General features: G+C 39.2%; 1 protein-coding gene across 2 annotated transcripts in view; it reads left to right on the top strand.

Annotated features, from left to right (window-relative positions):
* Positions 1 to 26,444, top strand: part of PPME1 (protein phosphatase methylesterase 1) — a 96,213-nt gene that overhangs the window by 47,881 nt on the left and 21,888 nt on the right. For both annotated transcript variants that reach the window (XM_060018287.1, XM_060018286.1), the window contains exons 6-13: positions 3,225 to 3,379; positions 4,271 to 4,361; positions 8,683 to 8,748; positions 14,175 to 14,298; positions 20,349 to 20,478; positions 21,379 to 21,423; positions 25,420 to 25,484; positions 26,110 to 26,177. In XM_060018287.1, coding sequence (XP_059874270.1) covers positions 3,225 to 3,379; positions 4,271 to 4,361; positions 8,683 to 8,748; positions 14,175 to 14,298; positions 20,349 to 20,478; positions 21,379 to 21,423; positions 25,420 to 25,484; positions 26,110 to 26,177 — 744 coding nt within the window. The remainder of the gene's footprint in view (positions 1 to 3,224; positions 3,380 to 4,270; positions 4,362 to 8,682; positions 8,749 to 14,174; positions 14,299 to 20,348; positions 20,479 to 21,378; positions 21,424 to 25,419; positions 25,485 to 26,109; positions 26,178 to 26,444) is intronic.

The raw sequence follows: 26,444 nt of genomic DNA, 5'->3' as shown, positions 1-26,444 counted from the left end.
TAAAAACTACAATGAGGTATCACCTCACACCAGTCATAATGGCCATCATCAAAAACTCTACAAGCAATAAATGCTGGAGAGGGTGTGGAGAAAAAGGAACCCTCTTACATTGTTGGTGGGAATGTAAATTGATACAGCCACTATGGAGAACAGTATGGAGGTTCCTTAAAAAAACTAAAAATAGAACTACCATATGACCCAGCAATCCCACTACTGGGCATATACCCTGAGAAAACCATAATTCAAAAAGAGACATGTACCACAGTGTTCACTGCAGCACTATTTACAATAGCCAGGACATGGAAGTAATCTAAATGTCCATCGACAGATGATGGATAAAGAAGATGTGGCAAATATATACAATGGAATATTACTCAGCCATAAAAAATGAAATGTTGTTATTTGTAGTGAGGTGGATGGACCTAGAGTCTGTCATACAGAGTAAAGTAAGTCAGAAAGAGAAAACTAAATACCATATGCTAACACATATGTATGGAATCTCAAAAAAAAAAAAAAAGGTTCCGAAGAACCTAGGCGAAGGACAGAAATAAAGACGCAGACATAGAGAATGGACTTGAGGACACAGGGAGTGGGAGGGTAAGCTGGGACAAAGTGAGACAGTGGCATGGACATATATACACTACCAAATGTAAAGTAGATAGCTAGTGGGAAGCAGCCACATAGCACAGGGAGATCAGCTCTGTGCTTTGTGACCACCTAGAGGGGTGGGATAAGGAGGGTAGGAGTGAGACCCAAGAGGGAGGAGGTATGGGGATATATGTATACGTATAGCTGATTCACTTTGTTATACAGCAGAAACTAACACACCATTGTAAAGCAATTATACTCCAAGAAAGATGTTAAAAAAGAAAGAAAAACATTTTGCTAAACATTAAAAAAAAAAGATGTTAAAAAAAACCAAAAACAAAGATGAACCTCCCATTAGGTTCAAACAGCTCCCTATACCCCTCCTTCATAGTATTATCCCAGTTTATACTTGGATTTTCAGTACCTCTTTGCTCACTTCCCCTCCCTGCAAACGTAAGCTCCATGAAGAAGGGGACTTGTCGGCCCTTTTTACCGCTGTACCCCCAGACCTGCCACAGTACCTGGCCTGTGTAGAAACTCAACAGTGACTTAATAAATGGATAAGTGAGTCCTACTACAAAAAAAGAAAAAGCTAGAGGGGGAAAAGGAACATTGGGGATGGAGGGATGGAGTGCTTGGAGACGCCTCCTGTGTTGCAGGAGCTAGGCCCTGGGGAAGCTGTGTGTGCTTCAGGTCTTGGGTGCTACACAAACTACAGGAGCTTGTGGAGTCAGTGCAAACCAGGAACAAAACCCTCTTTTTCTGCAGTATCTCTCCTTTGCCCTCTGTTGGCATAGCTTAACATCTTGCTGGCTGGCAAAGGAAAACTATTTAAAAGCCTCATCCAGTTTTGCAGAACATGAAATAAAGGGTGAATGAGAGCCAAGAGACAATAAGTTGCTAACTCACACAAAAAGTTAAAAAGAAAATTAATGATTAAAACTTCTATAATAGATGAAGATAATTACTAAGAATCAGAAGGGCCAACAAGTTGGATTCTTGCTGAAATAGTTGAAGCAATAAAACATTTATATTGTTTCTGAGTTCAATCATTCTATGAAACAAAAATCTCAAAATGGGCATCTTAATGGGCAATTAGAGGGGTTTTCAAGTAGCACTGACAGCATGATTTTTGCCTTTGACATCAATTTCAGAACCTAAACCTTACATAAAATGCAACTCCACTGAAAGTAGAAGAGCCGAGATCTGAGTTACTCTGATACTCCTTTTTCTGTTATGTCTGTGATACGCTATACTGCTTCTCAGGAAATGAGCTAGTATTAATAAATATGATAGAATCCCCCTAGAAGTCATCTACCAAAATTGTGGTACATCCAGTTACTGACTAGATAATCTTTCATAGCATCCTTTTATTTTACTCATTATTTCTGTTATGAACCAAAAATTTTAGCCTTAAATTTAACTCCAAAGGAATATTAAACTATTATTTGTTTTCACTTATAAAATTGCGTGGCTTTATCTCGCATTTAGATTGTCTGCAGATGCTACCACTACCCTATTCACATCTGTAATTGTTGTATGAGATTTTTAAGATTAATTCCTTCATAAATAATTAATAACATTTACCTTTGCCATTCTGAATACTGTGGAGACCATATCTGAATGGCTGTGTCCCTACATTCACAACTGCTGTATTTGGCTAACATTGTGTGAGTGCCTGAGATATGTAGTGACACTCAGCAAGACAAAACTGTCTTTTGAAGTTGACTGACCCACTCACAAAAGAAGACAGTAGAGACAGTGGTCTCTAGAAACACATAGGTCTTACTTACCTATTGCTATTGCTATAGCATAGAAGGCCCATATGCAAATAAAAACCAAAGTTCCTGCTTTACTTCTCATTTTCAAAGCTTTGAGGTTTGACTTTGTTAAATAGATCCACTCATAAAGACTGGAACAGAAGCCAATAAAAATTAGCTCTGAACATCTTTCTAGTTTCTCAGAACACTAAATTTGTGTTCATACTTCAAACAACTTTACATAACAAATTGTAAATAATAGTTAACGTTTGAATAGCACTTTACTCTTTTCAAAGTAGTTTTACATTCAGTGTCTCAGTTAATCCTCAAAGCAATCCAGAATAGTAACTGATATTCTTATCTTCATTTTATAGATGTTGAAACTTTATCTGAGAGATTAAGTAGCTAATCCAAGTCCACATAGTAAAAAATAAACTGGGGCTGCAATTCATCTTGTGACGTCAAACTTCACTACATTACAATGCTTAAAATTGTTTTCCTGTTTTATGGATGGGTAAACTGAGGCATAGAGCAGTTAAATGATTTGTCCAGAGTTTCAAGCTTACGTTTAAAATAAAGGTATATGTTTATGTGATTGTACTAAATGTGTGGAATAGTGAAGGTGTGATGTAAAGGAAAATTAGAAAATTTGGTTCTTAGTCCTTAAACTTCCATTTATCAGAAGAGCTAGCTGTGTGGCTACACTGCGGGGCCGGGGTGTTAGGACGTTTACGTAGGTACATTTGCAAGATGGTCCAGTAGACCTTTACAGTCCTAGGACTGTTAGTTACAGATCAAAAGGGAGAGTTAGGAAATAAAACTATCTTTACAGTGTTGTCAGAGTACATTCCATGCTTTTTTTCCTTCTCTTTGCAGAGATGTTGGCAATGTGGTTGAAGCCATGTATGGGGACCTTCCTCCTCCAATTATGCTCATTGGACATAGCATGGGTGGTGCTATTGCAGTCCACACAGCATCATCCAACCTGGTACCAAGCCTCTTGGGTCTGTGCATGATCGATGTTGTGGAAGGTAAGTTTTTTTAGTGCTGAGCAAATCAAAATCTTTGACTTACAGAAAACATCCATGGTAGATTATTGTTATTTTGTTTTTATTTATTATATATGACTTCTCTCATCTCGAAGTATGTTCCTCTGTCTTTTATATCTTTTTTTAATGTTATTTTGTGGCAGAGGCATTCCCAGTATTTTTTTATTGGGATACAATTGACATATAACTTTGCATTAGTTTCAGCTGTACAAAATGATTTAATATATGTATATATTGTGAAATGATCACCACAATATATCTAGTTAACATCTATCACCACACATAGTTACATATTTTTTTTCTTGTGATGAGAACTTTTAAGATCTATTCTCTTAGCAATTTTCAAATAGGCAGTACAGTATTAACTATAGTCACCATGCTGTATGTTACATCCCTAGGACTTATTTATTTTATAACTGGAAGATCATACTTTTCACACCTTCACCCATTTTTCCCACACCCCACATTATGTAATAATTTTACATGTCATCAAAAACTCTTCATAAACATCTTTTATGGCTGCATAATATTTCAGTTGTATGTATGTCCCATAATTTTATTTAACATATAAAAAGAAACTGCCATGTCTTTTATGACCCAGCATCAGAAGTCACACTATTGCTCATATAAGTCAGCCAGCCCTATTCAGTGTGGAGGGACTGTTGAATACCAGGAGGCAAAAACCACTGGAGGCCATCTTGGAAGCTGGCTATCACATCAGTCTTCTGAATTTTCTTAAACTGCTTCTTTTTTTTCCCCAAGTGCCACTTAATTCTGCTGTCATTGAGGGGAGATGTATACAGTTGACACATTAAGTATAAATGCTCAGAATATCTTAAGTGCTGTGGTTAAAATTTTTTGTTTAACGTCTAGGTACAGCCATGGATGCACTTAATAGCATGCAGAATTTCTTACGTGGTCGTCCTAAAACCTTCAAGTCTCTGGAGAATGCTGTTGAATGGAGGTAACCCACAAATCTATATTGTCTATATTTTAAATGTTAGATTGTAGCTTTCCTTTTTCATCAGCTCAAGCACCAAGTTGAAAGGAATATTTTAGTTCCTATGCCTTAGCTTTATTGTAGTATCAGGTATGGAAACATTTACATAAGGAGCAGATTTTTAAAAAAATATTTTAAATGTTTCAGACTTGGCTCAGTTCTCTAAAACCCATCCTTTTTCCAATACACTATAGTACCTCCTAGAATCTTAATAATTATGGATCATCTGCTGTCTAGCTGTTCCCATCTCTAAGGTGGGAGTTTGGACTAAATGAGATTCTAAGGCCTTTTCCATCTCTGATGCTCCATGGCTCTAGATTCACTTTCTGTGTTCCAGAGAAGATGGAGAAACAGATGGTCGTGGGTTTCCTTTTCAGTTTTTATTTGGTTTTTGCATAAATAAAAACCCTTTGGCTAAATGGTTCTCATAAAAATTACTGACAGAATTGGCTATGGCTTCCACTTAAGTAAAGGCTGTTCAGTTATTAATTATACACTAATTCAATCAATTATTTGAATATTTATTAAATGCATTTATATTTATTGAACACTTTGTGCTAAAGGGTAATGATTCAAAGATGAGTAAAGCACTATCTCTCCCTCCAGGATATCAGTCTTGGGATAAAATATCTTTAGTGTCCTGTCTTCCTACCTATCCCTCAAAATCCATTTCTAGTCCCCTCTCCAGAACCCTTCTTATAACTCCTACAAACCACCCAGGTCCCTCCTTCAGCAAAATTGCTAAAGACCTTTAAGTATGTATTATATTGTACTGTTTACCCCTTAAGTCTTCTAATCCTCCTTTAAGGGATATGCCTACATTGTTAATTTTCATTTCTGTCTTAATGCCCTTCCTGCATCATAAGGTCAGAAGCTATTCTCTATTTCTTTTGTACTTTCATATAGCATATAGCATACTGCTGGCTGCTTTAGCAGGCAGAATGTATCTGTTTACTGAGTCAGAGATATCAAGTGGAAATTAAGGACCTGGTAAATATATCCTGGGGATTCCTCCTAGGACAGAGGATCTCATGCCAAATATGGCTTGCCAGAATGATATTTGTGTTTGATATGGTTGCTTTTGCCTCCCCTGTTCACTACTGTGATGCAAGATGTACTCTTGGAAGCACCAAAAATCTCTCCATCTTGAGCAACCACACTGAGAATGTGGCTGCTGCCAGCTCAACATGAACCTTGGGCACCCTGCCTGCTTCCCCAGTAACAACTAGTGAGAAAATTATTCCAAATAACTTAAAATTTATTCAGTAAACATTTTTTTTTTTTTTAGTACCTAAGATGTGTCAGTGCCTGATCTAAGAACTGGGGACGAATCAGGCTTAGTTCCTATCATCAAAAAACTGGGAACATACATACAAGTAAATGCATAAACACAATACAATGAAGAAGGTACAGAAGACAGGCACCCAAGCCAGCCTGGGGGTCATGATGAACCTTTTGTTAAGGGGAGACAGAGTCTTGATTCTAGTGCCAGATGTAGGGTAGAATAGACATTCCACTTATTGAATGTTAAAATATTCTGGGTTCTATGAGAGCCACTGATTTCTAGACACTTTCTGAGCCTAAGAATCAGAAAGAATACAGTGAAGTTTTTGGTAATTATGTTTTGTGTCTGCTGGATATCTGAATCAAGTTTATGACTCATGGCCATTTTGGTTATTCTAGATAATTTTTTTTTTTAAAAAAAGGTGTTGAAATACAAAACCAATCTATTTAAATTCAGTAAAGATTTAAAGCAAAGTGAATTTCTGCTTTTGCCCTCTTGGTCATCCAAATGAGAGGCAGTAGGGTGTAGTCATTAAGAGCCTGGGCTTTGAAATTTGAAAAAGAATAGATACAGGTGTACGTATAACTGAATCACTTTGCTGTACACCTGAAACTAACACAACATTGTTAATCAACTATACCCCAATTTAAAAAGTTGAAAGAAAAAAAAAAGAGCCTGGGCTTTGAGGTCTGATACGGATTTGCGTCTTGGTTCCACCACCTGGCTGTTCTGAGGAAAACAGAATAGGGGAAGGAGTGGAGAGTAGGGGTGATAACAAAAGTGAGAAATTGGTTAGGAAATAATTATAGTTGTAGGAAAGAGTAATGATGGTAATCATAGACTATGATGGCAACAGAGGAAGTTATGTGGTCATATTTGGAATGTATTTTGAAGGTAGAGCTGACAGAACTACCTTATGGATAGTGTGTTGGGAGAGGGGGTTGGGGGAGATGCAGTATTCAAGGATGACTTCTAGGTTTTTAGCCTAAGCAATTGGTGAATGGTAGAGACAAAGAGCAGCAGATTTGAGAGCAGGGTATCAGGATTTTTATTTGGATAAGCTGAAATGCTTATTATACATCTAAGTGAAAATGTTAAGTAGGCACTTGTATACACTAGTTAGAAGAGGTTGAGCTAGAGATAGATTGGAGAATCATCATCACATAGATAACATTTAAAGCCAAAATATTGAATGCAGTCACCTAGTTGATAGAAAAAGATCCAAGAACTGAGCCTTGGGTTACTCTACAATATTGAGAGCTTGGGAAGGAAAGGAAGATCCAACAAAAGAAACTGAAAAGACACAGTTGGTGAGATAGAAGGAAAGCAAGAGAGCAGCATAGCAAGTGTTTATAGAAGAAGGAGAGGGGATCTAGGTCAAATGCTGCTGAGAGATCAAGTAAGGTAAAGACTAAGAAATGACCATTAGGATGGTCATTGGCATGATGGAGGTGACCTTGACAAAGGAAATCTCAGAAAGTAGGAGATAAAAACCTGATATAAGTTGGGGATATTGGTTGAGGAAAGGATGGGAGGTGACAAAGTGGAGAAAGCATGTAAGATAACTTTTTTGAGAAGTTTTGTTGTATAGGAGAGCAGAGAAATGGGTTAGTATCTAGAAGTGAATATGGGGTTGAAAATGTTTTTAAAGGCTAGAGAAGGTTTTTATTTTTATTTTTTGATGTGGATCATTTAAAAAAAACATTCATTCATTAAAATTCATTCATTCATTTAGCTAGCTAGCTACCTGTGCTGGGATCTTTTGATGTGGCATACAAACTCTCAGTTGTGGCATGTGGGACCTAATTCCCTAACCAGGGATGGAACCTGGGCCTCCTGCATTGGGAGCGCAGAGTGTTAGCCACTGGACCACCAGGGAAGTCCCCTAGAGGATGTTTTTAAAGGATGTTTCATAGTATTCACTAGAGAAAAAAATAACGACATAAGAAAGAGACAGGATAAGTAAAGGAAACGAGGTCTTCATAAACAAGAGAGAATGGGAAACCAGTGCCCAACATTGGCCTTGAATAGGAACAGAGATATTTCACCTATTAAACAGTCTTCAAAGGCAGAGTATATGATTATAAATACTAGTGGATTTGTAGATTCAGTTTGCGGTAGAAAAACGACGTAGTAGTTCTGATTGCCTCTGTTTATCATTAAAATAAGAAACAAAGTCATTATCTAAGGGGGGGTACACTAAAATTTTATGTGATTTTTTGTTTGTTTTAAGCTAAAAAATGAGATTTGAAGAAATGTGTTCTTGTGGGCCTGCTTCAGGTGGTGTTTTCAGTTCCGCCTGGGACATGTAGTCTTTTTGCTTGGGCCTTAGCCAACTCTGAGAAGACTAATCTATATTTATAGAGTCAAAGCGCCTAAGTTCTATCATGGCATGCAAGACCCTCTAGGAGCTAGCCCCTGCATGCCTATCCTTATTCTGTCACACTACTCCTTTACTCTCCTCTGCTCCTCCTTGCACTCTGCCTTCTAAAATCATCATCCTGCTGACTTTTTCACATCACAGTGTCTTCATTCACAACGTGCCTTCTGCCTGTTTTGCTCTGACCACCAGCTTTTATCTTCCGCTTAACTTATCTTCAGTCCTCAGTTTAGGCAAGACATTTGGGAAGCTTTCTCTAACCTCATTTAGAATAAAGTGGTTCCTTTGAACCTTGCCTTATTATATTAAAATTATTTGTTGTGTTTCTTTCCCCCACTGAATTATGTGCTTCTTGAGCACAGGCCTGGCACATAGTATCCTGCTGGTAAATATTTGCAGAACTGAAGTGATTTTAATGCCTTTACCTAATTTTTACTGCTTGGCTTATAGCCATAATAACCAAGTGGGAAGTAGTGGTAGTCTCCATGGTAAGCTACATTGGTAACCACACCTTTTTAGTAGATCGCACAGAATCTGCAGAATTATTGATTTGACCCTGGTGACATGATAAGATGGTTGCTGAATAACCTCCTCTCTCCTGTCTCACTGTTCTCTTCTAGTGTGAAGAGTGGCCAGATTCGAAATCTGGAGTCTGCCCGTGTCTCAATGGTTGGCCAAGTCAAACAGTAGGTCTTATTTTGCCCCCTTGGGCTGGTTAGAGGCTGAAACATGGTGAGGGAATTACAGATTGCTTTTATTGTCATATACCTATTCTACCATCTTGGTGAATGCCTTCATTATTGTAGATAATTTTTATAAGTGAGCTCATTAGGGCCAGCTATATAGATTTTCTTTTTTTCTTTCTTTTTTGAAGAAATCCCAAAGCCAAATAATGTCTTCTATATAATACTGGATTACCTTATTAGCACAACTGTAGGTGTTAAAAGGTGAAGAATACCAGAGAAAGGACGTTAAATTAAGTGTTCACTCTAGTGCTGGCAGCTATGGTTTCATTATTATTTTTTTAACATCTTTATTGGAGTATAATTGCTTTACAATGGTGTGTTAGTTTCTGCTGTATAACAAAGTGAATCAGGTATATGTATACATATATCCCCATATCTCCTTCCTCTTGCGTCTCCCTCCCACCCTCCCTATCCCACCCCTCTAGGCGGTCACAAAGCACCGAGCTGATCTCCCTGTGCTATGCGGCTGCTTCCCACTAGCTATCTGTTTTACATTTGGTAGTGTATATATGTCCATGTAACTCTCTCACTTTGTCCCAGCTTACCCTTCCCACTCCCTGTGTCCTCAAGTCCATTCTCTATGTCTGCATCTTTATTCCTCCTGCCCCTAGGTTCCTCAGAGCCATTTTTTTTTAAGATTCCATATATATGTGTTAACATATGGTATTTGTTTTTCTCTTTCTGACTTACTTCACTCTGTATGACAGACTCTAGGTCCATCCACCTCACTACCAATAGTTCAATTTCATTTCTCTTTATGGCTGAGTAATATTCCATTGTATATATGTGCCACATCTTCTTTATCCATTCATCTGTCAGTGGACACTTAGGTTGCTTCCATGTCCTGGCTATTGTAAATAGTGCTGCAGTGAACACTGTGGTACATGTCTCTTTTTGAATTATGGTTTTCTCAGGGTATATGCCCAGTAGTGGGACTGCTGGGTCATATGGTAGTTCTATTTTTAGTTTTTTAAGGAACCTCCGTACTGTTCTCCATAGTGGCTGTATCAGTTTACATTCCCACCAACAGTGCAAGAGGGTTCCCTTTTCTCCACACCCTCTCCAGCATTTATTGTTTGTAGATTTTTTGATGGCCATTCTGACCGGTGTAAGGTGATAGATACCTCATTGTAGTTTTGTTTTGTTTTTAATTTATTTTTGACTGCGTTGGGTCTTCGTTGCTGCACATGGGCTCTCTCTAGTTGTGATGAGTGGGGGCTACGCTTCGTTGCAGTGCGTGGGCCTCTCATTGGGGTGGCTTCTCTTGTTGCGGATCCTGGGCTCTAGGCACGTGAGCTTCAGTAGTTGTGTCATGTGGGCTCAGTAGTTGTGGCTCACGGGCTCTAGAGCGCAGGCTCAGTAGTTGTGGCTCATGGACTTAGTTGCTCCACAGCATGTGGGATCTTCCCAGACCAGGGCTTGAACCTGTATTCCCTGCATTGGCAGGCAGATTCTTAACCACTGTGCCACCAGGGAAGCCCTCATTGTAGTTTTGATTTGCATTTCACTAATGATTAGTGATGTTGAGTGGTCTTTCATGTGTTTGTTGCCAATCTGTATATCTTCTTCGGAGAAATGTCTTTTTAGGTCTTCTGCCCATTTTTGGATTGGGTTGTTTTTTTTTTTTTGATATTGAGCTGCATGAGCTGCTTGTATATTTTGGAGATTAATCCTTTGTCAGTTGCTTCATTTACAAATATTTTCTCCCATTCTGAGGGTTGTCTTTTCGTCTTGTTTATGGTTTCCTTTGCTGTGCAAAAGCTTTTAAGTCTCATTAGTTTCCATTTGTTTATTTATTTTTTTTGTTTGTTTGTTTGTTTTTTTGTGCTATGCGGGCCTCTCACTGTTGTGGCCTCTCGCGCTGCGGAGCAGCACAGGCTCCAGACGCGCAGGCTCAGCGGCCATGGCTCATGGGCCTAGCCGCTCCGTGGCATGTGGGATCTTCCTGGACTGGGGCACGAACCCGAGTCCCCTGCATCAGCAGGCGGACTCTCAACCACTGCGCCACCAGGGAAACCCTATTTTTGTTTTTATTTCCATTTCTTTAGGAGGTGGGTCAAAAAGGACCTTGCTGTGATTTATGTCATAAATTCTGCCTATTTTCCTCTAAGAATTTGATAGTGTCTGGCCTTACATTTAGGTCTTTAATCCATTTTGAGTTTATTTGTGTATAGTGTTAGGAAGTGTTCTAATTTCATTCTTTTACACATAGCTGTCCAGTTTTCCCAGCCCCACTTATTGAAGAGGCTGTCTTTTCTCCATTGTGTATTCTTGCCTCCTTTATCAAAGATGAGGTGACCGTATCTGTGTGGGTTTATCTCTGGGCTTTCTGTCCTGTTCCATTGATATATATTTCTGTTTTTGTGCCAGTATATGGTTTTATTCTGATAAGAGTCTCCTTCTAAGCCAAACCTGGTTGTAAGGAAATTATATTATAAAAGCTTCCGCATAGCCTGGGTGAAAGCCAGATTTTAAGGTAGAGCTAAGATTATTTAGCCCAATTGATCCTCCTAGATAGGGTTACATCAGTCCTGGGTATTGCTATATAGTCACAAAATAAACTTTAGGTGAATTGGGAAAATGTTGCCCACCAGGACAAACAGCACAAGAGTTGATGAAAATGATAATGGCATTATTGAATACCTGCTATTTGCCAGGCACTGTGCAAGGTATTTTATATACACTATGTAAAATTTAAAACCTTGGGTAATGGAAATCTTTCAGACATACACAAGTAGAATAATATAATGAACCTCAATGTACCCATTGCCCATCTTCAACAGTTATGAACTCATGGACAGTCTTGTTTCATCTGTGCCCCTATTTACTTCCCCTAAGGACAAAATATATTGAAAGAAATTTCAGATAAACATAATTTGCTCTGTAAGATTTTGGCATGCTCTAAAAGGTAAGGACACTTTAAGCACAGTCACAAGACTGCTGTCACACCTAAAACAATTAACAGTTCCTTAATATCATCAAAGGTCTTTAGTATTCACTTACCTGATTATCTCATACATTTTTTTAGTTCAAATTATAATATTATAATAGGGTAAATACATAGCAATTGATTGATAAATCTCTTAAGTATCTTTAATCTATAGGTTCCACTTCTCTCTCTCTCTCTTTTTTTTCCTGGCAGTTTATTTATTGCGGAAACCTAGTTGTTTGCCCTTTAGAACTTCCCACAATCTAGATTTGCTGATTGATTCCTCAAGGTGTAATTTAACATGTTCCTTTATTCCCTGTATTTTCTGTAAATTGTTAGATCAGAGGTTTGATCAATCTTAGGTTTGTTTGTTGTTATTTTGGTTTATTTGTTTGCAAGTATAGGTGATATCGTATACTGCAATCAGGAGGCACATAATGGTCTGGTTGTCTCTTTTATTTTTTTAATGTTAGTAGCCATTGATGATCACTACCTAGATTCATTCATTCATTCATTTGCACTATCTCATTTAATCCTTACCATACCTCTTCAAGGTAACTATCATTTTATAGGGGAGGAAATGGAAGTTCAGAAAGGTAAAGTGACTTTCCCGGGATCACTAGCTAATGAATGATAGAGCTCATATTCAAATTCCCGTGTATTTGACTTCAAGGGAAAGGGAAAAGGGAAAGGAAAAGGAAAAAAGCGAAAGGGAAAAAGGGAAAGGGAAATTTGCGTAGTAATATCTGGCAGGCACAATGCAGAGGTTTTAAATAAGCTGTGAGGCTGCTCACTTTTCAATGCTTAAATATTTTGAGATCTGACTTGTCTAAGCAGTGGTAAAGCATTTTGAAAGGGAGTTAATTTACATGGCTTGTATGCAGGTAGTTCGCTGATTTGTAAATTTTTACTTCACGTGCTGTTTTCTCTAAATATGTAAACCTATGTATGTAAGAGTCTGTGTGTTTTAATTGTGACATAGATATTCGCTGGAACCTTCTTGCCCTTCTTGATCTAGGTATAATTCTCTTGAACCTCTCATTCCACTCCCAAAGCACATGTTGTTTCTTTGATACTTTGACCTAGACGTGAAACTTGACACCCTAAGTTCCTAAGAAAACCCCCACTTAACAAAACACTTGTGAACATACAGGTCACTGAAGGTTTGATAGAGGAGACCGAGAAGGAGAAGTTATTCTTAAAAATCCACCACTGAAGCTTGACTGACCGTTGAATTTATCCCAGTCTCTTTTTGTTTTGCTTGTTCTCTCTCCTTTCCTCCTTTCTCTCTCCCTTTTCAAGGGCAAAATAACATTACCATGCAGAGCAGACCTTGGCCCTAGCTGCTGCATAGGCTGTTGAGGTTTTACCTTTAACACTTGTCAATGTATTTTTTTCCGAGTTCTCTTTAAAAGGAATTATGGTACCAGCTGTTCCTATAATAATTTTTCTACCTAATTACATAATAGAGATAATATTTTTAGATGAAAAACAACAATAATTGGTTGCATCAGATGTGTTGATGTCTAAGGTTTATCTGGCCCTGGTTATTTTTTTTTAATCTATTTTTTATTAATTAATTAATTTATTTTTATTTTTGGCTGCATTGGGTCTTCATTGCTGCCCACGGGCTTTCTCTAGTTGCATTGAGCAAGGGCTACTCTTCGTTGTGGTGCGCGGGCTTCTCATTGCGGTGGCTTCTCATTGCAGAGCATGGTCTTCAGTAGTTGCAGCACGCAGGCTCAGCAGTTGTGGCTCGCAGGCTCTAGAGCGCAGGTTCAGTAGTTGTGGTGCATGGGCCTAGTTGCTCCGTGGCATGTGTGATCTTTCCCGGACCAGGGCTCAAGCCCATGTCCCCTGCATTGGCAGGCAGACTCTCAACCACTACACCACCAGTGGCCCTGGTTACTGTAATTGCCAGTTTCTGTCAGCTTATTAAAAGTGGAGGCCCTTTACCAATCTGAGCCTTGTTCTACTACAGGCAGGGTACAGTAGAAAAGCACTATGCTTTAGAGTTAATTGGGCCTGGATCTGCCTCCCAGGCTTATCCACTCATGAGCTAGGTGATCCTGGACAATTTTTTTAACTCTTCAGAGCTACTTTATGGGATTGCTATGAGGATTATATAAGATAACGCCAATAAAACTCTTGTCACCATGCCTCAGGAAATGGTTACTCCCTTCTGTGGGTCAGTATTGCTGCAGGAACTGGGAACCAGCCCTTGGAGTATAGTCAAACATTGGTGATGACTTCCACAGTCCTGGTCAACTTTTGTACATTTTAAAATGCACGTTTTTCACACCCTCCTTCTCCCAGGAGCACTGTTAAGTTTAAACTAATATTTGATTATAAAAGGCCATAAATATCAGCATCTCTAAGGTAATTTGTGTGTAGAAGAGAGGTGTGTGATAACACTTTTTTTTTTAAAAAAACATAGGTGTGAAGGAATTACAAGTCCAGAAGGCTCCAAATCTATAGTAGAAGGAATCATAGAGGAAGAAGAAGAAGACGAAGAAAGAAGTGAGTCAGTAAACAAAAGGAAAAAGGAAGATGACATGGAGGTGGGTGAAAGCCTGAATACACCTGGAAGGATGGGTTAGGGAATGGTTCAAAAGTGTGTAAGGTGCGAAAGGGAGGTAACATTGTTCTTTTTGTCCATCGTTAGATATTTTAGGAGACGAAGATACCATCGTAATAGATACTTAGATTAACTGTAAGATATAAAGCACTGTTGATGGCTCTGACAAATTGGAACATAAAACTTACAGTACTACCCTACCCTCAAGCAGACTGCTTTCTCATCAGGCCCTTTCTCACCTCTGTACTTCTGTTCCTGTGATTTATCTCATGAGAAAATCCCATTTCGTACCAGTCTACCCTAAACTTATCCAGATCCTTCCCATCTTTCAAGGTGTATCTCCTTGGGGAAGCTTTCTGACCCCAGTTTATATTAGTCCCTCTGCAGTACAGCACTGAGAGCCTGTAGGACACACCTTAGCACTTGCTTTTCTGAAGTTGTGACCAAGTCATAGAACTGATTTTCATAAGCCACATTCAAAATATTATGGTTTTCTTATAGTCATCCCTAGAATGCAGATTCAGTGTCCTCTAATAACATAAGAATTGTCTCCCAACAAAAATATCCTATGTATTTTGAGGGCAGGAACTGATGTTCTGTGTGAATTTCCTTCAGCGTATAGCTCAGGGTTGTGTGCATAGTGAGTGTTCTGTGAGAACTTGCTGAGCAACTGATTTGAGGACACCAGTGGGAAGGGGTGCTTTTTCTGGGAAATGATGAGTGAGTGTGAGCCATAGACTTTCTGGGATGGATTATGAATATCTTACTAATGACAGGGAATTAGTAAGATGTTACTAATCTTACTTATGTATACTTGGTGTATACCACATATTCCTTTGCATTTGGAGATGCTAGTGTTAGCAAGGAAGAGGGTGCATTTTTTTTAAACAGTATTTTTAATTTAATGAGGATCTTCTTGTCATCCTTAAGATCAATGAATAATACTTTGTACCTCTTTGGAGTTTACAAAATTATAAATAATGCATGATCAGTTTGCCCTCCAACACTCTGTGAGACGAGGGGAGACCTTTTCTCACATGTTAACACTATAGAAACTGAGACTCAGAGATGAAGAGATTTGTTCAGGGTAATCAATTAGTGTTTAGTAGATTTGAGACTGATACAAACTATCAGTTACGTTTTACCTTTTATGTGCTAGGATCTATACTGAATGCTTCACATTAATATCTCTAGTTCTCATTTTGCCTCTGCATTGTAGATATTAACACTGTTTTACAACTCAGATGCAGATACTTGCTTATGGTCACATATAAATGTTAGTGCTAAAAGACATCTAGATCCTCTGATTTTTAATTCCAACTCATTTTTTCCTTATAATTTTTTATAGGGCCTATTGTATGGGGTTTTATGAACTCCAGCAGTTTTGTTAGGAGGACAAACTGAGGCATATCAGTCAATGAGGAGCATAGCTAAACAGTCTCCACCTGAGGAAGGACACAGAGAAACTCTAGTAGTCAACAACTTCTTGCAACTAGTAGATAAGTCCTGGAGATCTGATGCACAGCACAGTAATTATAGGCAACAATACTGTATTATAAACTTCAAAGTTGCTAAGACACTAGATCTTAATTGTTCCCACCACAAAAAAATGATAATTATATGACATGTTAGAGGTGTTAGGTAACACTGTGGTGGTAATCATATTGCAATATATAAATGTATCAGATCAACATGTTGTACACTGTAAACTTAAACAATGTTGTATGTCAGTTATATCTCAAAGGAAAAATAAATTAAAATGATGGAGAAAATGTTAATAATGCCAATTAAACTTAACAACAACAGCACAAAAAACCGGGCAAAGCTTCATAGGGGCATCTCTGTTTAGCACAATATAAAAAGTTGTGTTTCAAATGACCCTGAGGCATACATAAGAGGTCAGTTGCATCCACTCTGCTCTGTAAAAGAAAACAAGCTATACATTTTTATTGGGGATGGGGAGAATCTAATACAAAATGGTTAAAATACAGAAAAGAAAGGGAAAACATTTAAGCTTTGATCCTTAAAGGAATAAACTTCACTTGTCCAGGAGATATTCCTTTATGCATAAATCTCTCTTTTTCGGACTGCTTTATTGAAAGGTAACTCATCCAAAGTATACCATTCAGTGATTTTTAGTACAGTCACAGTTGTGCAACCATCACAACAATCTAATCTTAGAACATTTTCGTCACTTTTAAAAGAAATGTCTTACTCATTTGCAGTCATTTTCCATTTCTCTCCGTCCTTTCCAGATCTAGGCAATCACTAATCTACTTTCCGTCTCCACAGATTTGCCTAATCTGAGCATTTAATATAAGTGGAATTATGCAGTATGTGATCTTCCATGACTTCCATTCCATCGCATAATGTTTTCCAGGTTCATTCTGTTGTAGCATGTATCAGTACTTCATTCCTATTTATGGCTGAATAATATTCCATTGTATAGATAGACCTTTTTTTTCAGATTTATTGAGGTATAATTGCCAATTAAAATTGTAAGATATTTAAAGTGTACAATGTGATGAACAGATGCATTGTGAAAGGATACTCCTCAATGAGTTAACACATCCATCACCTCACAGATTTACCTTTTTTGTGTGTGTTTTTGAGGACATTTAAGTTTACTCTCTTAGCAGATTTCAGTTATACAATACGTTATTGTCAACTATAGTCACTATAATTGTGTTTTATATTAATTAGATCCTCAGACCTTTTTCATCTTATAATTGAAAGTTTATACCCTTTTACCAACTTCTATCTATTCTTCTACCTTCCAGCCCCTGGCCTGGTAACCACTTTTTTTTTTTTTTTTTTTTGCGGTATGCAGGCCTCTCACTGTTGTGGCCTCTCCCGTTGTGGAGCACAGGCTCCGGACACGCAGGCTCAGCAGCCATGGCTCACGGGCCCAGCTGCTCCGTGGCATGTGGGATCTTCCCGGACCGGGACATGAACCCGTGTCCCCTGCATTGGCAGGCGGACTCTCAACCACTGCGCCACCAGGGAAGCCACTGGTAACCACTTTGATAGACCACACTTTTAATCCATTCATCAGTTAATGGACATGTGGGTTATTTCCACTTTTTGTCTATTAGGAATAATGCTGATATAAACATTCAAGTACAAATTTTTGCGTGGGCATAGGTTTTTATTCTCTTGGGTATATACCTGTGAGTGGAATTGCTGGATGGTAACTCATTTGAGGAACAGCCATTCTGTTTTCCAGAGTGCCTGCATCATTTCATATTCGCAGCAGCAGTGTATGAGGGATCCAGTTTTTCTGTATCCTTGCCAGCACTTGTTACTGTCTTTCTTTTTGATTATAGCCATCCTAGTATGAAGTGGAATCTCATATCTGTGGTTTTGATTTACATTTTTCTAATGACTATTGATGTTGAGCATGTCTTCATGTGCTTATTGGCCATTTATGTATCTTCTCTGGAGAAATATCTCCTCATATCTTTTGCCCATTTTTAAATAGGGTTATTTGTCTTTTTATTATTGAGTTGTATTTGCGGATGAAATCTAGTATGCATTTGGGAGCAGCTTGTGAGATTATGCTGTCTCTGTGGAGCTGATCTCTTATAAATGACTCATAAATGGGAAGCACTGCATGCAGTAGGACAGGCTGAGGTTCCAAGTTGAAATGACAATTAGTGTTCATTTCAAAGTGTCCTGTGTCTGGAAAATATTAATAGAAGAGAATAGAATGAGTTGTTTAGTGAGATCTAGAAGATCCAAGTTTCCTGACTCCCCATCCAGTGATCTTTTTTTTAAAATTGTGGTTAAAAAACACACACAACATAAAATTTACCATCTTAACCATTTTAAAGTGTATAGTTCAGTAATATTAAATATATTCACACTGTTGTGCAACCAGTTTCCAGAATTTTCTTATCTTGCAAAACTGAAACTCTGTACCCATTAAACAACAACTCCCCTTTCCCGCTTCCCCCAACCCCTAATAATCACCATTCTACTTTCTGTTTCTGTGAATTTCACTATACTTTAGATACCTCATATAAGTGGACTCATATAGCATTTGTGATCATTAATGATCAATGCAAATCAAATCAAATGCAAATCAAAACCATAAATATCACTTTGTACCCATTAGGGTGGCTACTGCCAAAAAAACCCAAAATAACAAGTATTGGCAAGGACGTGGAGAAATTGGAACCATTGTGCACTATTGGTGGGATTACAAAATGGTACAATCACTATTAAACATGGTATGGCAGTTACTCAAAAAATTAAAAATAGAACTACGTTATGATCCAGCAATCTCACTTTTGGGTATATACCCAAAAGAAATGAAAGCAGGGTCTTGAATAGATATTTGCACACCCATGTTCACAGCAGCTGATCTCTTAATAATAAGTGCTGTTGGAACATCTTTTCATGTACTTATCGGCTGTTTGTACATCTTCTTTGGAGAAATGTCTGTTCAATTCCTATGCCCATTTTTAAATGAGGTTATTTGATTTTTTTGTTGTTGAGTTACAGGAATTCTTTTATGTCCTTTGGATATCAACTCCTTATGAGATACATGACTTGCAGATATTTTCTCCCATTCAGTGGTATGCCTTTTCACTCTATTGATTGAGTTCTTTGATGCACAAATGTTTTTAAGTTTGATATAGTCCATTTATCTATTTTTACTTTTGTTGCCTCTGCTTTTGGTTCCATAACCAAGAAATCATTGCTAAGTCCAATGTCGTGAAAAGTTTCATGATGCTTTCTTCTAGAACTTTTACAGTTGTAGGTTTTTATATTTAGGTTTTAATCCATTTGAGTTAATTTTTGTATGTTGTCCAACTTCATTCTTTTGCTTATGGATATCCAGTTTCCCCAGCACCATTTGTTGAAAAGAGTGTCCTTTCTCCATTGAGTAGTCTCAGCATCCTTATCAAAGATCATTCGACTGTATATGTGAGAGTTTATTTCTGGGCTCTCGAAGTTTTTATTCCATTGCTCTATTTGTCTGTCTTTATATCATTACTATGCTGTTTTGATTACTGTAACTTTGTAATATATTTTGAAATCAGAGAGCATGAGTCCTCCAATTTTGTTCTTCTTTATTAAAATTGCTTTGGCTATTTGGGGTCCCTTGAGATTCTATATGAATTTTAGGATGAATTTTTCTATTTTTGCAAAAAATGCCATTGGGATTTTGATATTGTGTTAAATCTGCAGATCATTTGGGTAGTATGAACATCTTAATCATGTGGTGATCTTTAATACAATATATGCTGTCTCATGCTCACTTCTAGATTTTCATATTTTGGTTGATATGTGGTCATCTAATTATTTCAGTTATAATATTTCACAATTTTGATGCAGAGAAGTATAGAGAACCTTTTATTTGTTCAGCTTGTATTTGATGAGTGCATACTCTGTGCCATCTACTTTATATCGAGATTTAACAGATACTGACATTTTGTCATATTTGTGTCAGTTTTCCTTTTTTAAATTACCATTGCAGGAACATTATATCATTGTCATAAATAAAAATATAAGAAAACATGTTCTATGAACAAATCAACATATTTTCAGTTTTCCCTTCCAGTTCTTTCCCAAAGTGTACCATATTTTTCCACTAGTAATCCTAACTTAGATGACATGTTGTACTCTGCTTCTTTCACTTAATATTATATTGTAAGCATTTTTCATACTACAATGTGTTTTTGTAGTTATTCTTCTGATGATGTGTTCTTTTTGCCAGATGAGTATAAGAAGCTCAATCTTGGCCTTACCATTTACTAGGTTTGTGATCTTAAGAAAGTTTCCTAGGTTCATTGAAACTAATAGAAGTAAAAAGTAAACTTCTGATTATCTAAACATGGAAATTACAACAATAACCTATGTTACAAGGCTGTTATAAGGATTAAATGTATATTAAAATGTCAGGGACATGGTAAGCTCTTAATATGTGCTAGTTTCCTTCCCTTTCCTTTTCCCAGGGACCTAGTTTTTATCCTGTTCCTCCAGGGGTTGCCCTCAGAGACTCAAAACTTGCTCTTATTCCTCCAGACCAAGAAGGACCATCCTTACACTTGGAGAATTGAATTGGCAAAAACAGAAAAATACTGGGATGGCTGGTTCCGAGGCTTATCCAATCTCTTTCTTAGTTGTCCTATTCCGAAATTGCTGCTCCTGGCTGGTAAGTGTGTATGTGTTTTTATTAGTCAGCTTGGGCTGCCATAACAAAATACAAAAGACTGGGTTGCTTAAACAACAGATTAATTTTCCCACAGTTCTAGAGGCTGGAAGTCTGAGATAAGGGTTCCAGACTGGTCGAGTTCTGCTAAGAGCTCTCTTACTGACTTGCAAACAACCACCTTTTCACTGTGTCCTTACATGGCAGAGAGAGCGAGAACAAGCTAGCTCTCTGCTGTTTATTCTTATAAGGACACTAATCCTCTCCTGTGAGGGCCCTACCCTTATGACCGCATTTAACCTTAATTACTTCCTCATTTAACCTTAATTACTTCCATATCTCCAAATATGGTCACATTGTGAATTAGGCCTTCATCATATAAATTTGGGGGGAACACAGTTGAGTCCCTAGCAGTGTATGTATATTGTCATCTCAGCATGTCTTTGTTAAAGCTATTTACCAAATGGGTAGCGACTTCCAAAGTGAAGTACAATCCTCACTCATTTGTGCCCTTTCTCCTCCCTTTGCCAAATCCCTAAACCTAACTAAATATAAGCATCCACCTGGGATGGCCAAATTCTGGCCTGGCCTCTACCTGGTCAAGCCCAAGTCCTTCTCCTTGAGTGGTATAAGGATATTCTGAGTATAATGGAAATTTGAAAAGTAAAACCCTATTTTCAGAAACCAGCTTAAACAAGCAAAGTGGTTATGGGGAACCTCAGCCTAGAAAGCTTCATGTGGTGAGAATATACCTTCAGGGAGTTAGGATTGGCATTAACATGAATTGAGAATGTCATCATGTTTACAACTCTAGCAATTTTTACTTCATTATTGAACAGCAAAGCTTATTTCACACAGCTTTTTTCTAGCAAGCTACTTATGGATTCTCTTATTTTGTTCTAGGTGTTGATAGATTGGATAAAGATCTGACTATTGGCCAAATGCAAGGTAAGCTGTGAAGAAATTATGTTCCTAGGTCCCCTGAGGGCAGAGAAATGGGCAGAGTCATGTGGAAATTTTCCATCTAAAAATGGGAATTATACTACCACATATGCCTCAGAGTTGTAAGGATTAAAGTGAGGCAATGTCTTTGAAAGGGGCATTATAAACTATAAAGTACTCTGTGTAAATATACATATTGTGAAAGATATTCTGAATACTGATCAGTATTTTTATTATTGTTCGAATTCTTAGGAAGGGGAAAGGTCCAAGATAACCCAGATAGAAAAAGGTTGAACTCTATTTAGAAGACAGCATAATGAGGTGGTAAAAGCAAGGGCTCTGAGAAATGCGTTTGAGTATTGCTTCCTTCCTGCTAATTTTTTTGACCTTGGGCAAGTTACTTGACCTGCCTTAGCTTTAGTTTTCTCGGTCTATAAAATGAGAAAATTGATGGCAACCTCACAAGGATTGTGAGGTATAATGAGTAGGAAAGTGACATGTTGTGCTTAGGTCCAGGTGTATTGGCTAGATGACTGTGGAGGTAGTGGAACAAATTTCATGGAAGCTTTTGGCTTTAGTACAGATGAAAGGCCTGGTGAAGGTGAAGTCAGTAGTCACTGGCAACTTTGGGTTATAGGAAGAAGAGGTGCTAACTCCAAGGCCAAGGTTTCAAGCTTAAGCAGATTCTGTTCTTGACCTTCCTTCTTTGCTACTTACTCTCCCTGGGCAATCTCATGGCTCTCATTTATACCCTGATAACTCCCAAAACTAAACATCTGACTCATACCTCTCCATGTATCAAACCTGCAGGACATCTCTACGTGGATGTTTCATGGGCCCCTCAGACTGTTCCTTGAGCTGTCCTCAAGCTCTCCACAGAGAAGGGGGCTATTTTCCTTGATAATAGTTGTTCAAAGGCCTCTGAATGATTTATCAAACTCTGACCTTAGACCTTCATACCATACCCTTCCCTTCCCCCAGCTACATAGTGTCCTGAGGCCTTGAGCAGGACCATGGGCTGGGACTATGTGATTTTTTTGGCACTGATGTTGGTAATTCTGTTTTATTTTTTAATTTATTTTCGGCTGCGTCAGGTCTTTGTTGCTGCACATGGGCTTTCTCTAGTTGCGGCGAGCGGGGGCTACTCTTTGTTGTGGTGCATGGACTTCTCATTTCGTTGGCTTCTCTTGTTGCGGAGCACGGGCTCTAGGCATGCGGGCTTCAGTAGTTGTGGCATGTGGGCTCAGTTGTTGTGGCTCGTGGGCTCTAGAGCACAGGCTCAGTAGTTGTGGCGCACGGGCTTAGTTGCTCTGCGGCATGTGGGATCTTCCCGGACCAGGGCTCAAACCCCAGTCCCTTGCATTGGCAGGCGGATTCTTAACCACTGTGCCACCAGGGAAGTCCTGATGTTGGTTATTCTGAGCTTAGACATTTTTCCATAAATTCAATTAAGCAAACCTTTTCTAAGCAAGAAAAGACCTGTGTAAGACCTGTGCTTGATGCTGGGCACACAGAAGAATCAGACATAGCTCTTGATACTATCTGAAAGCAGTTAATCTTGACTAGAATAGCATTTGGAATCAGTGTTGATCACCAGCCTTGGAAGCAGACAGTCCTGGGTTTGAATCACTCTTACTGGTTTTGTGGCCCGAGTGGATTGCTGACTTCCTTAATTCTGAGTTTCTTCATCTATCGAATGGAGATAATGAAATAATTCAATTGTGTGAGGTTTAAATGAGAAAATGTGGGTGAAGTAAAATAAATGATGGCTTCATTGTGTCCAGGAGGCACTCCTGATACCTCATTAAATCCCTCCTGTTACCCCAGTAAGGTTTATGCCAAGACCACCTTCTCTTTCAAAGCATCCCATGAGTATGTATAGAGAGTAATGACATCCATAAAACAAAAGGAAATGGCTAAATCACCACAGATTCCAAACCACAGCCTTCCCAGCACTGTTTAAACCAGCTGAATTAGTTACTGAATCCTAGAAATCCAGCACTCATTGATGGTGCAACTTAGGTGAATGATTTAGGCTCTCTGAACCTAAAGTTCCTCATCTGTAAGATTGGTGGGGAGGGGCTTCCCTGGTGGCACAGTGTTTAAGAATTCACCTGCCAGTGCAGGGGACATGGGTTCGAGCCCTGATCCTGGAAGATCTCACATGCCGTGGAGCAACTAAGCCCGTGTGCTACAACTACTGAGCCTGTGCTCTAGAGCCCACGAGCCACAACTGCTGAGCCCACATGCCACAACTACTGAAGCCTGCGCGCCTAGAGCCCGTGCTCCGCAACAAGAGAAGCCACCGCAATGAGAAGCCCACGCACTGCAATGAAGAGTAGCAGCAACTAGAGAAAGCCCGCATGCAGCAACGAAGACCCGATGCAGACAAAAATAAATAAATAAAATAATATGGAGTTGGAAATATGCCCACCTCATAGAATAATTGTGAGGATTACCCATGATTATGTTATTTTATGTGTACTGGGTACAGCATTGTTAGTATGTGTGAGCTCTCCCTGATTCCTTATACCCACTCTTCCAAAGAGGAGTGAAAAATGCAGTCCCAGTCATCAAGGTTTGAGTTGTAAGTTTTATCAGGTTATTTGCTCAATCGTTCATTCATCTAAAACTTACTAAGCGCTTATTTAATATCTAGCCCTGGGTTGGGCCCTATTAGGGATATAGAGCAAGTAATGATATTAGCCCTGTTCTTATAGAAATGACACACTCCTGGGGGGGCAAGCACCAGTGGCATATAGATATTAGTTTACAGAACAACAGGGGCACAAGCTGCTCTGTGTTTGGATCCATTAAATGCATTAACAGTAGTACATTAGGAGATACAGGGGAGAAGGGGCTAGGCTGGAGCACCCAGCGGCAGCTTACTGCAGGAAGAGGGGCATAAGCAGGACCTTACTGGAGGGAATGGTCTTAGTTCCTCTGCTGACTAATTAAGTGGCCTTGGGCAAATCACTTCACTAATCAAGGCCTTGGTTTCATCATCTCAAAAAAGAATTTCAGTATTTGTCCTGCTTAATTTTATAGGGTAAATTTGAGAATCAACTTAAAAAATGGGTAGATGAGTATTTTGAAAAAAGATTTTAAAGCACTGTGTAACTGGGGTAAGAATCCCAGAATGTGATAGCCAGAAGGACTTCCAGAGCTTACTCCCTTATTCTGAGGCTCTGAGAGTCTGCTCTTTCTACCTGTGGGAGCTCTGGGTCCCGTATTCTTTAGTCTCCTTAGAGATTTTGCTTTATCAGTCATTTCTGTTCATTCTTAATAACTGTCACATTAGTTGTGAGCTTACAGTGTTCTACAGGACAGTGTGAGAAAGTGCCTAGTACCGTGTCTGGCACATAGTTAAGCACTCAAATGGTAACTTATTATTGTAATAATAAATCTCGAAGTCCTTAACATGGCCTACAAACCCCTTAATGGTATGGTCCCTGCTTACCTCTCCAGCCTCATTGTTAACTCTCATGAGCACCATGCCAAAGTTTTTCTTTTCAGGAGCAAATACCATTTCATCCTTCTTTCTTTGTGCAAGTTATTTTTTCTGTGTGGGAAGCCTTCCTGGATCCCTATTTGATTGCAAAGCCCCTCTTCTTGTGTTTTTCCAGTTCCATACTGTGTTTTTCCAGTTCCATATGCTCTGTGTTATCATAGGAACTACATGCTGCATTAAAATGTTGGTTTTTATGTTTTGCTCTCCCACTAGACTGTAGTGTATACAGGAACTGTTTCTATGTGTCTGGCCCAAAGTAAATGCATACTAAATAGGTGTAGAAAGAAAAAGTGAAGGGAAAATGATATGCTCAAGGTTACAATTTCAAGTATTACCATCCTCCTCAAAGGCTAGGTGTAATTGGGTCCAGAGTATTGGCAGGGAGGGGATGGGGGATTCCTGGCCTCCTGGAGTGACCTGTGAGGCTGCAGAGGTGGTAAGGAGAGGACCATTTTAGTCCCTGAGGTGGCTTTGGTTTGTATCTTCCCCAGGGAAGTTCCAGATGCAGGTCCTACCCCAGTGTGGCCATGCAGTCCATGAGGACGCTCCAGACAAGGTGAGTCTGGTGCTAGATGAATGTAAAAGGACAACGTGGAATAACTGTGGGTCTCACAGAAGATAGAACCAGCCTCTGAGTCAGCCTGTGTCGCCTGCAGCAGCTGCTGTGGGGCCTACACAGATGGGACTCCACCAGCTCCCCAGACCTCTCCCTGGCAGCTGCTTCTGGTCTTGGCTTTGTGTGTATGGGCTGAGGAGTTACTGGCACCCTGCTATTTCACCCAGGGCTCTATGGTTAAGATCTTAAGCTCTACTTCTCCATTGCCCCCGAAAGCCAGATGGTAGAAGGGATAATCGGGTAGAAACTGCTCCCTAAACCACAGTCACAGTTAGGAATTAATATGTGCTCCTCCTGTAGGAAAAAAGTGCTTTGTAACTCTAAGGGGATAAATAAGCCTTCACATCATTCCTCTTGACTTCTCTGGACCCATCCCTGGCAAAGGGTGGGGAGGAGTCTCCCAGCCCTGCCAGGATGCAGGTCCTTTTGATTTCAGGCTCCTCAGAACTGTAGGACCCATGAGTCCACCAGAGAGCCTTACCTTCCAACAGAAGCCCACCAGACCTCCAAGGATGAACCCCGTTGCTACCCTTAACATGGCCTGGAACATCTCTCCCTTTTCCAGGTAGCTGAAGCTGTTGCCACTTTCCTGATTCGGCACAGGTTTGCAGAGCCCATCGGTGGATTCCAGTGGTAAGGAAGTACAAAGGTTTAAGGAGCCCAGCAGTGTTCCAACAAAGAGATATTTGCAAGGTTATAGGTATCTCTGCCTTACCCCTGCCTGGTTTAGGTCACCTTGCCTTTCTTCTTCCTCTTCAACACAGAGCCCAGCATGTGTGTTTCTGCAAAGCCATGGTTGGTTCTTTCCATGTGCTCTGGTTCAGTGAGTTGTTGCCTAGCTGACATTAAATGATGCCTAGTCCCCCACCCTCACTGTGATGCATACTTCTTCTTAAGATG

The sequence above is a fragment of the Delphinus delphis genome, chromosome 8 (genome assembly GCF_949987515.2).
Source record: "Delphinus delphis chromosome 8, mDelDel1.2, whole genome shotgun sequence".
Classification (NCBI taxonomy): Eukaryota; Metazoa; Chordata; class Mammalia; order Artiodactyla; family Delphinidae; genus Delphinus; species Delphinus delphis.
Note: the sequence above shows the minus strand (reverse complement) of the source record. Positions and strands in the feature narration are given on the sequence as shown.